This window comes from Apodemus sylvaticus, chromosome 7, assembly GCF_947179515.1.
Source record: "Apodemus sylvaticus chromosome 7, mApoSyl1.1, whole genome shotgun sequence".
NCBI classification, from domain to species: Eukaryota; Metazoa; Chordata; class Mammalia; order Rodentia; family Muridae; genus Apodemus; species Apodemus sylvaticus.
This window is the reverse complement of record NC_067478.1, coordinates 85,086,272-85,103,552: the sequence shown is the minus strand read 5'-3', so window position 1 is coordinate 85,103,552 and position 17,281 is coordinate 85,086,272. Positions and strand designations below refer to the sequence as shown.

General features: G+C 48.8%; 1 protein-coding gene across 1 annotated transcript; it reads right to left on the bottom strand.

Moving 5' to 3' along the window:
• Positions 1 to 636: 636 nt before the first annotated feature.
• Rnf26 (ring finger protein 26) lies at positions 637 to 3,370 on the bottom strand. Its single transcript, XM_052188585.1, has one exon. The coding sequence runs from the start codon at positions 2,799 to 2,801 to the stop codon at positions 1,527 to 1,529; it is 1,275 nt and encodes a 424-aa protein (XP_052044545.1). The 5' UTR covers positions 2,802 to 3,370; the 3' UTR covers positions 637 to 1,526.
• Positions 3,371 to 17,281: the final 13,911 nt, after the last annotated feature.

The following is a 17,281-nucleotide window of genomic DNA, read 5'->3' as shown; positions in this document are numbered from 1 at the left end:
TGGCAGTGGGAGGGCAACTGTATCTGAGGGTTCTAGGCTTCCCGTGTCTTCCAAATAGGTCCATAGGCTCTAGCTCACACCTACAGCAAAAGGTTCTGCAGTCCAGCCCCTCACAGTACCAGGCCCTGTACCAAGACACAAAGAGTCGAGCAGGCCATGGGGCCTGGTGGGGCACCCCTTTACTCTCAGCACCTGGGAGTTCAAGGCCAGCCTGGTGAGTTCCAGGACAACCAGGGCTACACAGAGAAACCCTGTCTCAAAAAGACAAAAACCAGACAAGTCCCAGCCCATCCAGGAATCAGGGGCGGACTGGCCTCCAAGCAGCAGACTCCATTATGTCCCCCCTGGAAAGATCAGCACAGTAGGAACACAGGAAGACCAGGGCCGAGTTCACCTTCTGCTCAGGGGGGCTTATAATGCAGAAGAGAGAAGGCGGGTCAGAAGCACGGACTGAGAGGCAGAGCGGAAGGGCCACCATGCTTGCTGTGGGCTTTCCTCTCGGCCCCAGCACCACACTATCTCCTCATCCCCACCCCTGGAGCTCGCAATCCAGATCTCACTTCTTACTCTAGCCAGTCTCAAAAGACCTGGAGACAACACCAGCTAGCCACCCGAGGGCGCTTGCAAGGACCACACTTAGAGCTGTCAACAGAACTTTATTCATAGAAACTGGGCAGTCTGACTTAATGGAGCCATGACACCTGAGGCCTAGCCCCTCGTCTGGACCCTAGTGAAAAGTGCAGAAAGTCGTCTCCACTGCGAGAGCCCAGGAGGAATGCTACGTTCTATGCCTTGTAGGGAATGAGTAGACATCTGCTTGTTCCTTCGGAGGCTTCCCATGGAGCTGGGGTGCCTGAGGATAAATGGTCCCAAAGCCAGGTGTAGCTGCACCCCTGGACCCAGGGATAAACTCCTAACCTCAGGTTCTGGTCAAGTTGGGAGTCTTTAAAAGACAATGACAGGCAGAAGTGGCTCTAAGAGCACCTGGGGGTTTCTACTCCCAGACCCACCAGGGCAGAGGCTCTGGCTGAACATAAAGGTTCAAGATCGTTCCAAACAAGAAAAAAAAAAAAAAGAGAGAGAGAGAAAAAAAGAATCAAGATCACTCCAAGGCCCATGAGTTGCCAAAATCCTCAAACGACACTGATGTGGCATGGCCTAGGGGGGAAGGTCCAAGAACTCCAACAAAAAAGCCAGAAGCAGAGGACAGCCCTAGAGGCAGGCATCTGGGTGGGCCCTGGCAGGCGCAGAAGAGCCCACCGCAGTCTCAGGGCCCTTGCATAGTGACATACTCACCACCCTCAGCATCTCAGGGCCCCACACAGGGTTTAGAGAAAGTGTTACTCTGTCCCACCCAGACTGGAGTCTTCCAGACGTATTCCAACTACACATCCCTGATATATGGCTTGAGGCTTGGCAGAGTCGCCTTGAGGGCAAAGAAGACTCAGGCCAGAACCCAGAGGCAAAATGTAGATGCTGTCCTGGTGTGTGGAGCTCAGAGGATGGGCAGGCGGGGAGGGAAGTCTTCAGAGGTAGACATTGAGGGTCTGCAGGATGCTGCGGCGGCAGAGCGGGCAGTTGCGGTGGTAAACGGGATGGCGCATGAGGATTTCCGTGCAAGCCTGGCACAGGCACAGGTGCCGGCAGGGCAGAAGCAGCACCGTCTTGCTCTGGTCCTGGCAGATCACACACTTCTTCCGCTCTTCTTGCTCCTTCAGCAGCTCCCACGGGTCCTGCCCAGCAGCAGGCTCCTCCTCGTTGAGTCTCTCTCGACCTCTAGCAGGTGCTGCTCGGTTGACCTCCTCTTCCGCTTCGGGATGGGTAGCCTGTGGCGGGACCCTGGCTGAGAACACCCTCCTGGGGCCACCTTGGGGGGCTCCGGGTGCCCCTCCGCGATTTGGCCAGCTGGCCAGCTGGAGGCTTCGGCTCCAGACCCTGCGCCAAGCCTCCAGACCTAGCGGAAGGCGAGACAGCCGTACGATATCCTCTCGAAGCCGGTGGTAGGATGGGAAGGCGTGAAGCTGACTAAGAGCTTGGGTAGCCAGCCTCAAGGTTTGTTCTGGGTGCAACACGATCAAAATCACTGCCAGCACACAAGCCAGCAACACCAAACCGGTGAGGTGGAAAAGCACACAGCTGGCCAGGAGGCGGACGGCAGAGGCCAACAACTCCAGTGCTAGCTGACAGGGGGTCCACAGGAGGATGGCCATCGCCACAGCGCTGCTGGAGATGTGAGCCAGGAAAGCAGCCACCACGTCTGTCATCCTCCAAAGAGGCCCTGTCACAGCATCCCACAGGGCCAGCACCAGGGAGAAGAAGTTCTGGGTGCCAATGAGGCAGATGTTGACCAGACTGTTGATCACATAGGCCACCAGGCTCATGGCAATAGCACAGATGTCACAGGCCTGGCGCAGCAATGCATGTCCATTGGAGACCACGTTCACGATGCCCCTATTCAGTAATTCCCGGCTCCTCAGAGCGCCGTGAGAGGCCAGGTGTCCCAGTAGCTTTAAGCTCTCCAAGCCTGAGCAGCAGCTATAGAGAAGGGTACACAAGGCCTGCAATCCACCGAAGGTAAATCGGACCACTGCTTCAACTAAGGCCAGCAAAGAAAGCAGGAATCCTCGACCCAAGTGCAGAAGACTAGTCAATACCGTGTGTGGTAGATTGTAGATGAAGGCCAAAAGCCAGGCCAAGGTAGCCAGGAGGGAGGACACGAGCAGGAAGTTGAGATCCAACATCAAGGTCAGCAAGTCCAGCACCAGGCCCACCCCATTCACCACCAGGTAGACAGCCTCCATGATTGGGCTGTGGAGTTCAGGACAAAAGGAAGAAGGCTGCCTCCTCAGAGAAGGCGGTGTCAAGGTTGCCAATATTGTGTTGGGTTCGGAGTTAATTCGGAAGGGATGTGAACGTCTAACCAAGGTAGAACCAAGGTCTACAGAAGTGGGTTGGAGAGAAGACTTTTGCAAGAGGGGAAGGCGTCCCGGTATGGAAGGCGGAATGTTCGGGAGCGCAGAGGTGAAACATCTCTAAAGTGACAGGGAGCCCGGACTGGAGGAAGTACCTCAGCTTTAGAAGCCTGGAGCAGTATGCAAGGCCGGGCAACGGGTCAGACCCGGAGGAGACCGGGAAGGATGGGACGAAATCGGGAAGGGCCGGGCCGGGGCCGGGTGGGGGCGGAGCAGGCTGGGCACGGGCTCGCGGTCCAGCCACGCAAGTGCCCCTGTCCCCGCCCGGCCCCTGTCCTCCCGCTCGCGGCGAGTGGCACCCAAAGGGAAAGTGAGACAGAAAGTCAGCCTCGGCAAACCCCAAGCGCGGCCTCGACTCCACTGGGCGCCGCCATCTTGTTTGCGAAGGGATGGGGCAAGCAGGGGGCGGGACTATAGCCTGTGGCCAATCAGTGAGGGACGATGGCAAAAATGTCGACCAACTATTGGTGTTTTTGAACGGCGCCCAAAGACAATTTCCAATGAGAGGGTGAAAATATTTATAAAGCCCCTCCTCTTTGAGGTGGTGATAGGTCCGTTAGTATGTCGGTATAATTTTCGCCCCGCCCCTTAAGGAGCCAGAGCCACTTTAAAGAGGCTGCCTTTAAAGAAGCCCCAACTCCACCTCTCCGGATCCTGGAGTGTGTGGTCTTTGCACTCTGGGCCGGACTCCGGGATAGTACCTCCTCCGCGTCCCGCTGGGACCCGCTGCCTCATCTCAGTCATCATTTATTTTTATCATTTATTAAGCACTTACCATGCCTTGGAAATACAACTCTTTTTAAGATTATCGTATTATCTCAAGCTATTCACAAAGAGAAAAAGATTGTTAGGGGAGATCCGTTGTCATTAAGAAAAGGATCCACAGCCGGGCGGTGGTGGTGCGTGTCTTTAATCCCAGCACTTGGGAGGCAGAGGCAGGAGGATTTCTGAGTTCGAGGCCAGCCTGGTCTACAGAGTGAGTTCCAGGACAGCCAAGGGCTACACAGAGAAACCCTGTCTCGAAAAAACCAAAAAAAAAAAAAAAAAAAAAAAAAAAAAAAAAAAAAAAAAGAAAAGAAAAGAAAAAAAGAAAAAAGAAAAAGAAAGAAAAGAAAAGAAAGAAAAGAAAAAGAAAGAAAAGGATCCACAGAATGAAGGGGCTCTGCTTTCTACCTTGACCCCTATCAGCTTGTAGGCCATCTGTGCCACATACATCAAGAACCCCGGTGTTTTCTCCTTACTCGGAGGTCTCTCGGGTGACTATCGTCCTTGTTAGCCTTAATTGTCAACCTGGCACAGCCTGGAATCATCTGAGAGAAACCTCAATTTAAGGGATTGCCCAGGTGGATTTGGTCTGTTAACTTGTCTGTGAGGGATGCTTTTGTTAATTGATATAGGAGGACCCAGCCGACTATGGGTAGCAACATTCCCTAGGCGGAGGGGTCCTGGGCTGTGTAAGAAGAAAGCTTGGCTTGCGGAGAATGAACCAGTAAAAGTAATCTGCCGCAGCTTCCCTCGTAGATGTACTGTGACCTGACATCAAGATAAACAAACCTTTTCCTCCCCACGTTGCTTTCGGTCAGTGTTTTATTACAGCAACCCAAAGTAAACAGGACGCTTATCCTTCCCCTGGTCACCACTGTTTGTTTTTTAAATTTCCTGCTTGTTTGGAATTCAGATTGTCCGCTGCCAGCTCTGAATAGTGAGTGAGCCCTTCATGTCCTCCAAGCATCACCCAACGAAGGTCGAAGGTCGCCTTGCAGGAAGTATGACCCTCAGCACTCCATAAATGAGGCTCCGTGGGGCACTTGGGAGGTACAGCCAGGAAGGTCAGCTTCCGAGATATTGAGCCCGTTTAAGGAAAGACAGTCTTGCTTACTTGAAACCCCGTCTTTAAAAAAATAATAAGTAAGTAAAAAAAAAAAAAAAAAAAAAAAACTCTGGCCAGTTAGCTTATACCTTACTGTCAGCATCTGGGAGGCAGCAGCAGGCAGAGCTATGAATTGGAGGGTAGCCTGGTCTATGTTTCAAGTTCCAGGACCAGTGCTACATAGAGACTATCTCAAAAATAGAAAGATGAAAAGAACCAGAGAGGTGGCCGAGCAGGTTGTCAGGTCCCAAATAGCAGAGCTGTTGACACGTCTTAGATTCTGACTAGGTGGGCAGAAGGGTTGTTACCAGGTAAACAAGCCTAAAGGTTACTGTTAGAAAAGCCGAGCTCTTGAAGCAGTTTCTGTTTACCAGGAAGTTCTCTTAACCTTCCTCCAAAGGTCAACTACCTCTGCCAAGGCCACCTAGTTCCAGTTCGATCTTGGCAGCTTGTATCTGCTCAGACCCCATATCATGTCATATTTGATATGACAGACCTCCCTGTCATACCAAATCTGCTTCCCTTTCAGCCATATCTTGCCTCTCCCTGTTCCTCCCCCAGCCCCCAAACACACCAAGAGATGGTCTTCACAGTTTGATTGCAAATAAATCTTTCTTTCCACCCACGGAGCAATCTAGTTCAGTCGCTTCTCGGTACCATTGCTCAGACAGGTAAAAAGCCCGATGACCTGCACCCAGTTCCCAGCAGAAGAAAGACCGGCTTCCACAAACACATGAGAATGCACACACGTGTGCTAACCTGAGTGCATACACAGTAGAGACCCAGGAGGGTGTCAGGGATCTTGTATTGCTTCCCACCTTATTTTGACTCTGTTCTCTGGCCAGTTAGTTCCTAGTGCTAGAGATTCAAACTCCCAGTCCTTTTCTTACTGCACACCCAGGAAGGGCCTGAACCATCTCTGAAGGCCTTGCATGTGGGTTCTTGTTTTGCTTTTTGGGTTTTTTGTTGTTTTGTTTGTTTTTGTTTTTTGAACTTGTGTCTTTAGCCTGCAGTTAGTCAGGTGTGGATCCTGAAGCAACTGAAACTTTCTCCACCAAGTTTGTTGAGCTAGGACTGCCTGCATTACCCACAGCTGGGACTCGGTTCCCAATACCCACAATCACACCTGCCACACCTGCATTGGTTGCAATTAAACAGCCAGCCAGGATCTACAAGGCTCCCCTGTAAAAGGGGCCTTGCTACCACCTAACCTGGGCCCCACATAGCTTTCTATGTGAGTAAGGGAGAGCCAGGAATGAACTGGCTGTCCCAAAAGTTGTGGTCTGTCTTCTGTGACTACACACGCACGCACGCACGCACAGCACCACCCCAAATAGATAAATAACTAACTTAGAAAACAGTGACAAGAAAAAAAAAAGCAGCCAGTTTTCTACAGTCAGAAGAGGGGCTGGAGAGATGGCTCAGTGGTTAAGAGCACTGGCTGCTGTTCCAGAGAGATCCTGAGTTCAAATCCCAGCAACCACATGGTGGCTCACAAGCATTTATAATGTGGTCTGATGGTGTGATGCCCTCTTCTGGCATGCAAGTGTATATACAGATATAGCACTCACCTTAGAGAGAGAGAAGGGGAAGAGAGTAAGAAGCAGGGAGAGACCTTGGGTGCCCAAAGGCAGACCCTGTCTATCTGGGATTCACCCTTCTGCCTGATATGAGGTATACTAAACCAACACCACTTTTAATGAGCCACAGCCCTTGACCCAAGTCCCAGCTTAAATTACTTGTCAGTATGCTCTCTGGGTGCTGGTAAACCAGCTTTGAAGAAAGCCTGAGACCTAGAGGTGCAATCCTTGCAGGATTGAGAAGGGAATGCTCTCTGGGAGAAGGGAAGCCCTCCAGGCCTGCCCTAGCAGCCAACGGCATCCACACTGCAGGCAGGCAGGGGTTTCTCCTACTTGGTAAGAGAAAGGCCAGCTGGACATGTGCCGGGCTTCCTTAGAGGGGTCCAGGGTGTATGTGGGCTAAGGGACTGAGGCAGGACAGACTGTCCGATTCAAGAGGCTGTTCTTTCAACTCCTTCATTTCCCAAGCAAGCATTCAGTAAAATTAAGGTTTTTAGCTGAAGGGTTTTTTTTTTAATTTATTTAATTTATTTTTTAATTATGCAAATTAAAGTTAGGGTATAACCCAGTGGTAGAGCATTTGCCTGGCATGGGCAAAGCCTTAGGTTTCATCCCTAGCAGTGTGTACACGCGCGCGTGCGCGTGCATGTGTGTGTGTGCATGTGCACACACATGCACAAGAGAGAGAGAGAGAGAGAGAGAGAGAGAGAGAGAGAACATGTATATATGAAAGTCTGTGTGTGAGAGTGTATATGAGTGTATACAAGGAAATTATTTACAGGGTCAAAAGCAAAGTCAAACTTCTTTTGGAATGGGGCTAGGGTAGCTCAGTGATTGAGCACTTGCTTGCCATATGAAAGGCCCTGACTTCAACCTCCAGCACTGGGTGGGGGAAACGACATGCAAAGGTAGATTCTGAGCCAAGCATGTTGGCTCTCCTACTCAGAGCTCTGGAAGCTGCGGCAGAAAGATCAACATGGATTTGAGGCTAACCTGGTGTCTCAACTATAGTGAAAGACAAAGGAAGAGGTGTATTCACTGAGGGCTTGCTCTTCAGCCCTGTCCTCTCCCCACAGGCGTCCCTTCCGGTGGCATGCATGCTTTAGAGATCACACACATACTAAGATATCTCTAAAAGAATCCATGGAGGAGAGAGGCCACCTGCTTCTTCTCCGTTGCTCTCAGCCCACTGAGGAGCAGCCGTGAGCAAGCCGCTCTCCTAGGCTGAAGAAATGGATGCACAAGAAGTCACGGGAGACGCGTGTCCATGGCGACGAGCCGGCTTCCATCCCTTTGCGGCTTTTGCAGCGGGTGACCGTGTGGAGATGCTAAGCGGCGGTGGGCAGCAGAAGAACATTAGGAAATAGAAGGCTTGGGGCAAAGTTAACAGCACCTCTTCACAGAGACGTTCACAAAGGACCTGTTTCCCTATGTCATAACATTGTGTGGTGTAGGGCTGGCCAGATGGCTCAGCGGTTGAGAACACAAGCTGCTCTTCCAGAAGGCCTGCCTCTGTTCTTCCCTCTCGCAGCTCTCAACCGCCACGGTCACACTCCACTTCCAAGAGTTTGATGTTCTCTTCTGGGCTCTGAGGACAGCAAACAGGTAGTGCCCGGATATACATACAGGCAAAACATTCATAAAATGATCAGATAAACGTTGTTTGAAAATCAGGTTATGCTTGGTGGTGGTGGTGCACGCCTTTAATCCCAGCACTTGGGAGGCAGAGGCAGGCAGATTTCTGAGTTCGAGGCTAGCCTGGTCTACAGAGTGAGTTCCAGGACAGCCAGGGCTATGCAGAGAAACCCTGTCTCAAAAAACCAAAAAATTAAAAATTAAAAAATTAAAAAAATAAATTCAGGTTATGTACATTTTCATATACAATTTTTTTTAAAGATTTATTTACTTTTGTTTTTGCGATTGGGTCCTTTGCCTGAATGAATGTATGGGCATTGTGTGCAAACCTGCACCCAGGGAAGCCAGAAGAGGCAGGTTAGAGGCCCTGGGACTGGGTTACACAGGCCAGCCTGGTCTACATAGCATGTTCTAAGCCAGCCAAGGCTCAATAGTGGGAACCTAGCTCAAAAAGGGGTGGGGGGGGGGGAATAGTAGAGATTAACCTCCAGATCAGGTGCCCAGCCTTGTCTCTAAGGGGGAAGGGCTGGCACTCTTCCTCATCCTCACCACCAATGTGCAGCTGGGTTTGTATACACCCAAGGGGCAGGGATCCGTTCCCCCTACTGCTCCTTCTTCCCCTGGTCTAGGGGTTAGCGGGCAGACCACTGGTGGGATTAGCTATTAGCTAATTAGCTATTAGCAAAGTCGATTCCATTCTATAGTAGGAAGTGTAAATGTGTCCTTAAAGAATATGAGGGTCTCTATTGGTCCCTCTTGTCCCCATCTGAGGCACTTGCACAGGAATTTTGATGCCCGCCTGGATTCTTACACACACACAAAAATATGAAGTGGAAACATGGGCTCTTTGGAAAGTCCATTAGATGGTGTTTTGCTGGGGCAAACATGTGAAGGAGTGTTTTCCTGAAGTGGACACAGGTGAAAGGCTAAGGCAGACCCCGGGAAGGAATGTTTCCCTGAAGCAGACACAGGAGACAGGATGTTCTGCTAAAGCAAGCATGTGAAAGGACACGTGATAAAGGAGTCTTCGCTGACGACACGCACGTATTGGTCTGCATTACGTTGCGTAGTTGAGCTCCATTTGTCAGGACTCCATAGAGAGAAACACACCTAAAAACTTCTGGTGATGTGCTGCTCGGAATTGGGCAGAATGATGTCAGCTGAGAAAGATTCATATGCTGAGGAAAGACACGCGTGTGCAGGCAAGACTGGAGGACGCATGATGTTTAAAGGGCGTGGAGATGGATTCTGTGGACAGTGACAGGGGGAGCTGGGCTTGGTTATAGCTGTACAATGCTTGTTGGTCTTTGCTGATCTTCCCTTCCCTGAGAGAGCACAGCTGGGAGCTTCTGGAGTTCCTGCTGGTCCCTCCTCCTGCTTGACCGAGGCCTGGCTGTCTCTGTTAGGTTGTGACTCCACCGCTGCTGATTCGTGTTTACTGTCCTGACTCTGTTGAACTGGACTGATCCCTGAAGAATTGCCAGTGGTTTGAGCTGCCACCGCTAACCTGTGAACTGAACTACTGATGTCCAGACACAGATGGGAGTTGCTCCAAAGAACCTTTCTAAACAGGTCCACTTTCCTCCCCCTCCCTCTCCCCATATAATTTGGTTTCTGCTACCTCTGGTGGGTTGTAGGCTACAAGGGAGGTTAAAGCATTTAAGAACCATTATTAAAAATAAAATTTGGAAAAACTTTAAGTTACAAAAATATGCAGATTTTTTTCTTTTTTAAAATGTACATTCAATTTTTAACTGTATTTTCTTTCTTTCTTTTAAGATTTATTTATTTTATGTATATGAGTACACTCTAGCTATCTTTAGACACACCAGAAGAGGGCATCAGATCTCATTACAGATGGTTGTAAGCCACCATGTGGTTACTGGGAATTGAAGTCAGGACCTCTGGAAGAGGTCTAAACCACTGAGCCATCTCTCCAGCACTGTATTTTCTTTTTGAGAACATGTCTCTTTTTGAGCACTATGTAGGCCTGGCTGTACTTGCGCTGTTGATCTTCCAGACTTGACCTCCGTGAGTGTTGAGATTACTAGATTTCTCACTCTGCCTAGCAACACAGACACATTTGAAGAGTAGTACTGATTGAGAGTAGAGCATTCCTCAGGTGTTACTGAAAGCACCATTGATTTTTGAGTACTTGTATTTTGCTTTATTTTGTCATGTGACAGGGTTTCACTCTGTAACCCAGACTGGCTCCAAATTCGAGGCAACCTTCCTGCATTAGCCTCCCACGGAACTACACTTTGAAAGTCTGTTGGAGCCTCTACCCACTAAGCTATCTTGCCAGTCCTAAAACAAAAACAAACAACCTGTTCAAGGCCAGCCTGGCCTACAGGGGGAGTTCCAGGACAGCCATGGCTACACAGAGAAACCCTGTCTTAAAACAATCCCCTACCGCCACCACCACCACCAAACAAATCCTAAAGTTGGCTTGGCAGCATCTGCTTATAATCATAGCACTCAGGAGACAGAAACTGGAGATTCAAGTGTTTAAGGTTATCCTTAACTACAGAAGAAGTTTGAAACCTTGTCTCAAAAAATAAAGAGCACCTGCATAGGTGCTCACAACAACCTATGACTCCATAGGTGGTCCCAGGGGATCTAACACCCTCTTCTAACTGCTTCAGACACCAGCATGCACACAGTACACACACATATATTCAGATAAAACACAAAGTGAGTTTCAGGAAAGCCAGAGCTACACAGTGAGACCCTGTCTTAAAATAATAATAAACAAAATTTTAAATTCATTTATTTTAAAGAGTGTTGTAAAAAGGGGGCTGGAGAAATAAATGGCTCAGCGGTTAAGAGCACTGACTGCTCTTCCAGAGGTCCTGAGTTCAATTCCCAGCAACCACATGGTGGCTCACAACCATCTGTACTACGATTTGATGTCCTCTTCTGGTGTGTGTGTGAAGACAGCTACAGTGTATTTATATACATAAAATAAGTAAATAAATATTTTTTCAAAAAGAGTGTAAAAAGCTGGGCGTGGTGGCGCACGCCTATAATCCCAGCACTTGGGAGGCAGAGGCAGGCGGATTTCTGAGTTCGAGGTCAGTCTGGTCTACTGAGTGAGTTCCAGGACAGCCAGGACTATAAAAAAAAAAAAAACAGTGTAAAAAAAAAAAAAGCAAAACAAGACCTGGAAAGAGGATAACATTTGAAATGTAAATAAAGAAAATATCCAATTAAAAAAAGCTAAACAAGCCGGGTGGTGGCGGCGCAATGCTGATACACTGACAGTCATTATTAGTAACTGAAAGCCATAATATGCATTGGAATTTGTCCATTCATCCAATCCCATTGTATCACACAGTCTATAGGTCTTGATGAATTCCTATTGACACATATAAGAACACTCACCTCTCTCTGGGGTACTGGGAAAGTGGTGAACTCTGTTACAAACTTAAAAAAAAAAAAAAACTCTATTAGTGTTAATAATAAGTTCTATGTGTTTGTATGTGAATACTCCCACCATTGATCATTTTCCTATAACTAAGCAGACATTAGGCTTAGGATAGTTTCCATGACTACGCTGGCTCTCCCCGGAGCAAAAGTCTCACAGCCATCAGACCATCCTGTGCCAGCATCAGCAATCTAGTACACAGACAGAGGAAAGAACACAAAGACTGTAGCTGATTGCCGAAGCTCCCAGAGGAGTCAGAGCTTTCACTATCCCAAACTTAGATGAACTCCAGGTGACCCTGCAACCTTCGACGGTGGTGACAGTCTCCCTCTGGTGGCCCATTAGAGGAATTTCACGATGCTAAGAGGTGGGGGGGGGGGGGGCTGTATACATAGGCTGCTCTGCCTACTGTTGCCTGTGTCCCCCTTACATGTGGAGGTCAGAGGATGACTCTCAGGAGTTGGTTCTCTCTCTCCTACCACGTGAGTTCGGGAGACTGAATTCAGGTCTTCAGGCTTAGCAGCAGGTGCCCCAGCCCAACAGACTGTCTCTCCAGCCCCTATAGCTAGCTTTTTTTTTTTTTCTTTCTATTTTTTTTTTATTTGATATAATTTATTTACATTTCAAATGATTTCCCCTTTTCTAGCCCCCCCCCCTATAGCTAGCTTTATATTAGAGAACTATATTCTAGCAGTGGTGGTGCACGCCTTTAATCCCAGCACTTAGGAGGCAGAGGCAGGTGGATTTCTGAGTTCCAGGCCAGCCTGGTCTACAGAGTGAGTTCCAGGACAGCCAGGGCTGCACAGAGAAACCCCGTTGGGGGTCAGGGGGTGGGGAAGAGCGATATTCTAGGCCAAGCACAGCAGCTCAAGCCTGTAATCCTAGAATTTAGGAGGCGGAGTCAGAAGCATTTCCATGGACCACACAGGGAGTTCCAGGTGAGCACAGGCTACAAAGGGAGAACCTGTCTCAAAACACACAGGGCAAAAGATAAGCAAACAAACAACAAACAACTGAAAGGAATTGAGGAAGGAGGGAGAGGAGAAGAGAAGAAATGGAAACAGAAAGGTGGGGGGAGAGGAAAGGACATTCTGACCAGGACTCTGGTCGGCTCCTTCTTGGCAGCTGGTGCGCGCCCCTGTGTGACCTGAACGCAGTTATTCTCAAGGCCTCTGCCAAGGTTGATTCTCCCTCTATTTGGACCTGGGAGGCAGAAGAGGCTGCAAAATAAATAAGTAATAAATTAATAACAACCCCCAGTCACGTGCTGGGGACAAATGGCTAAAACAAGGCCATGCCCTATATGTTGTTGGACAATGCCAGTCTCTACCATCTAAGGGAGAGGAGGGACTCTGAAGGGAAATGGAAGGCAAAGCCTTCTCTGGTTCTGGCCCTCTGGGGCCTGAACTTATTTAATGGAGTTAAAGCAACTTGGGATTGTTCCCTTCTTTAAAACCATGGTGTATGCCCCATTGACGTTAATAATTTATCACAATTTACAAATCGTCTGTAATCAAGCCTCATCTCTCCTGCTCCCTCACAGGATGCTGACCAGCACCCAACAGTCCCTTGCCCAGAGCATGCTTGGCCACCCTCGAGGCAGCACACCCCACTGCCCGTCCATCCCTCATAATGGGGCTAGGTGGCACACTTCCAGGAGGCTGCCCTGGGCCCACACGGCTGTCGTCAGCAGCTGTTTCACGCAAGTGTCTGCTTCCTGGGGTTTGGCATATTTTATTATAAATGTAATCGCCTGTCTCATTGTGAATCCATGCACAATGCAGGATTCTCAAATGCAGGGACGTTGTACACACACACACACACACACACACACACACACACACACACACTGTCTCCCCCACACCCCACCAGCTTAGCTGCTCTCTAATGAACTCCAGTCCAAAAGCACAGGGTGGGTTGGACTCCAGTCCAAAACCACGGGACGTGGGCCTCCCCCACTTCCTCTTCGTACCTCGAACCTCCTCTGTCATCTCATTTTGCTACAATGTTGAGTCACCACTCAGGATAAAGCAGAATTGGACCTAGAAAGCCTGGGTTTCTGTAACTCTGGAATCCTGAATTCCAGGCCTGAATTCTCCCACCTACTTCATAAGAGAACAATCCGAATGAACGGCACTAGGGGGTGCTCTTGGGCCAAGAAGACATCAAGAAACCAGTGTAAATGCCAAATCCCATTTCATCACATTATTCTGCTGTTGCTCAAAAGCCTCATTTTGCTTAACTTTTCTTGAAATCCAAGGTGTTTCCCCATAACCTAACTCTGCCTCATCTGAATGTACCCTGGTAAAACCCTCCCTAGCCATTTAGCTCTTCCTGTTCACATAAGCACTGTCAGTGTAACCCACATTTTCTGCTGAAGTAAACACGTATATTAGGAGTAAATGAAGGCTTGCAATGCAAATATAAGGACAACACAGGTCGCCTCGCCTCCTCACCAGCTTTCTAGCCAGACAGCTGCCTGGAAACTTTGTAACAACAGGGTCCCAGATGGTTCAGGCCATACAACTCAGTACAGAGACAGCACCACCTGCCAAAAAAAAAAAATAAATAAATAAAAAAATAAAACGAAAACAAAGACCTAATCTATCGAAGTCCATAGTTCTGGGAAAGTCTTGAAATGTGCTAACCTTGCTTTTTGGTTTTCTGGCTGTTTTTGTTATCTGAAGTATGTCAACCCAGGACATGGATTTTGTGCTTAAAATCTGAGAAAGAGCTGTGCGGTGGTGGTGGTGGTGGTGGCGCACACCTGTAATCCCAGCACTCTGGGAGGCAGAGGCAGGTGGATTTCTGAGTTTGAGACCAGCCTGGTCTACAGAGTGAGTTCCAGGACAGCTAGGACAGACAGAGAAACTCTGTCTCAAAAAAAAAAAAAAACCCAAAAAAACAAAAAAACAAAAACAAAACAACAACAACAAAAAGCTGAGAAAGGCTCAGGGCTATGCTGGTATCCCAACAAGGAACATATCATTAGCCAGCTAATAGGAACTGTCTACCGGCTTAACCCACGTCTGAGCAGTCCTGGGGTGAATACCCAACAACAAACTTCCCACACAGAACCCAGGCGGGGGCGGGGGGGGGGCACACCTTTAATCCCAGCACTCAGGAGGCAGAAGCAGGCAGATTTCTGCGAGTTTGAAGCCAGCCTTGTCTGAAGAGTGAGTTCCAGGACAGCCAGGGTTACACAGAGAAAGCCTGTCTAAAAAAAAAAAAAAAAAACAAAAACAAAAACAAAAACAAATAACAAAAAAAACTCTTTCCACATAGAGCTGCAATTGGCATTGAACACGCCCTGCTCTCTGCCCCTTTCCTCTGTTTCTCTTTTGAAATATTTTTTTGGTTTGCTCTTTAAGGCAAGAGTTTCAGTATAGAGCTTTGATTGACTCGGAACTCAGAGATCCACCTGCTTCTGCCTGCTGGGATTAAAGACAGGAGTGCTACCATGCCAGGCCCTTCTGGTGGGTTTGAGATAGGTTCTCATGTACCTCAGGGGACACTTGAAATCCTGATTCTCCTGCCTCTGCCTCCTAAGTGCTGGCAGATTACAAGTCTGTGTAATCACGCCTGGCTTCCTTCCCTCCCTCTCTCTGTCAGTGCCATTTCCCCTGGCTGGACTGGCCAGACCCTTTTTTTTTTTTTTTTGACAGGATCTTGTTATGTTGCCTAGGCTGGCTTCCAACTTGCATGAAGGCAGCAACTCTGGCCTTCTCCAGAATTCTCAAGTACTTCTCAAGTCCAAGCCTCAAGCCAAGGGACTGCAGGTGCACACCGCCACACCCCACCGATCTTGCGCCTTTCTGTACAGCGGGCCTCTCCTTGAACCGGAGGTCCCCGGGTCCAGAAAGACTCTCCCCATGGCTGGCAGAGGCCCCAGAGCAAGGCTCCTGCACTCCCAGTTCTGAGTCCGTTTTACTACCTTTTGAGTCCACAGGGTTCAGCCTTTAGTTCGACTCTTCTCACGGCTGACCTTTCTTCAAGCCCTCATTGCTTGCTGGGAATGTAGCTCATTGGCAGAAGGCTCGCCCAGCACACATGAAGTCTTGGTTTGATCCACAGCATTGCATAAAACAGGCACGGTGGGACATGTCTATAATGCCAGAGCTCAGGCTACCAGGGCCAGAAGACCAGAAGTTCAGAGTCATCCTTGGTACATAGGGAGTTTAAGGCCCATCTAGAATATTCGAGACCCGGTCTCAAAAAACAAACAAACAGAAGTTATTTTTTTTTCCCCATTTCTTGGGCTAATTTAGAAGTTCCGACAGAAATGCGGATCCTGCCCCCGAGGGAGTGTCACGGGACACCCTCCATGCCTTTTTCTCTTATTCCACTTTAGATCTTTAGCGTCTTCCTCCTGGCTCACAGGACTGATTGCTGAAGATCTTTGTGACAGGAGAACAACACTGCCCCATACAGCAATGAGGTGCCCAGGAGAGGCCACCTCCATCCCACAGCCTATGAGAGTGAAGCTTTACTCCACGCACAGCGCGTGGAGTCTCATGGGACCCAGACTGCTCCCCTCAGCTTCTCCAGACCGCCCCACCCTCACCCCCACTCCCCTCTCACCCCAGCCCTGCCCCGATGAAACAGCGCTCAGATCATGACCAACCAGGCCACTGGCCTGCTGAAGATCACCCGCTCAGACACTTTGCAGGAATGGCTTTTCCATTGTTCTTTCCCAAGAAATCTCCAGGTCATTGCCAGTGTGTCCCTTTGAGACACAGAGTCAACAGTACTTTCAGATGTGGCCGCCTGGGTTAAAACCTCTTGCCTCTGTGTCCTCCAACACTTCTCTTTTCTTTCATTCTTAGTGGGCATGGGAGAAGGTTGACCCAGATTTCTACTATTTTGTCCAGACTGATTCTTAATGTGAAGCAATCCCCCTGCCTTAGCCTCCCAAGTGCGGGGATTACAGACACATACCACTGCATCTATCTGTACACATGGCTTTAGCTGTTATATTGGGACAGTTAAATGTGTCTACTCTCTTGTTAGTCTCAGAGTGGAGCTTTTGCCAGAAAACTCCAGTAAAATACTTAGCATCATTGAAACTTCCATAATTTAAATGGTTAAATAACTTTTTTTTGTTTTTTTTTTGAGACAGGGTTTCTGCCCTGGCTGTCCTGGAGCTCACTCTGTAGACCAGGCTGGCCTCGAACTCAGAAATCCACCTGCCTCTGCCTCCCAAGTGCTGGAATTAAAGGTGTGCGCCACCACCGCCGCCCCCCTTAAATAACTTTTTATAGTATGCATTTTGGGGCAGGGAACAGACTGACTGCAGATCACAGTCACTGAGGTTGATTTGTGACTGCCTGGTCTTGAACTGCCTGCTCCTCCAGTATCCACCTTCCAAATGCTGGGAATACACACATGTGTGAGTCTGCGTTGCATGCATTTTTAACAGTTTTGAAAACTGGTTCCATCTGTCACTAGCTGCCTTACTTTAGGTCATGCATCTCTTGGTGTTTAAGAAAGCATCTTCTCTTTCCCAGGCTAGCCTCAACCCCCTACCTTAGCCAGGAAAGCATTGTGCCAGCTGCCCATAGTTTCCTCTGAAAGCTTATTGCTGTTGTTGTTTTGTTTCTTGAGACAAGGTTTCTTTGTGTAACAGAACTCTGGTTGTCCTGGAACTTGCTCTGTAAACCAGGCTGGCCTTGAACTCAGAGATCCACCTACCTCTGCCTCCCCAGCAGTGGAATTAAAATTGTACATTAGCTGCTACCACCCAGCTAAAAGCTAGTTTTCTTTCTTTCTTTCTTTCTTTCTTTCTTTCTTTCTTTCT

Bases quoted from the DNA above. Each gene is read 5' to 3' on its own strand.
- Rnf26 (XM_052188585.1), bottom strand. From the start codon at position 2,801: ATGGAGGCTGTCTACCTGGTGGTGAATGGGGTGGGCCTGGTGCTGGAC.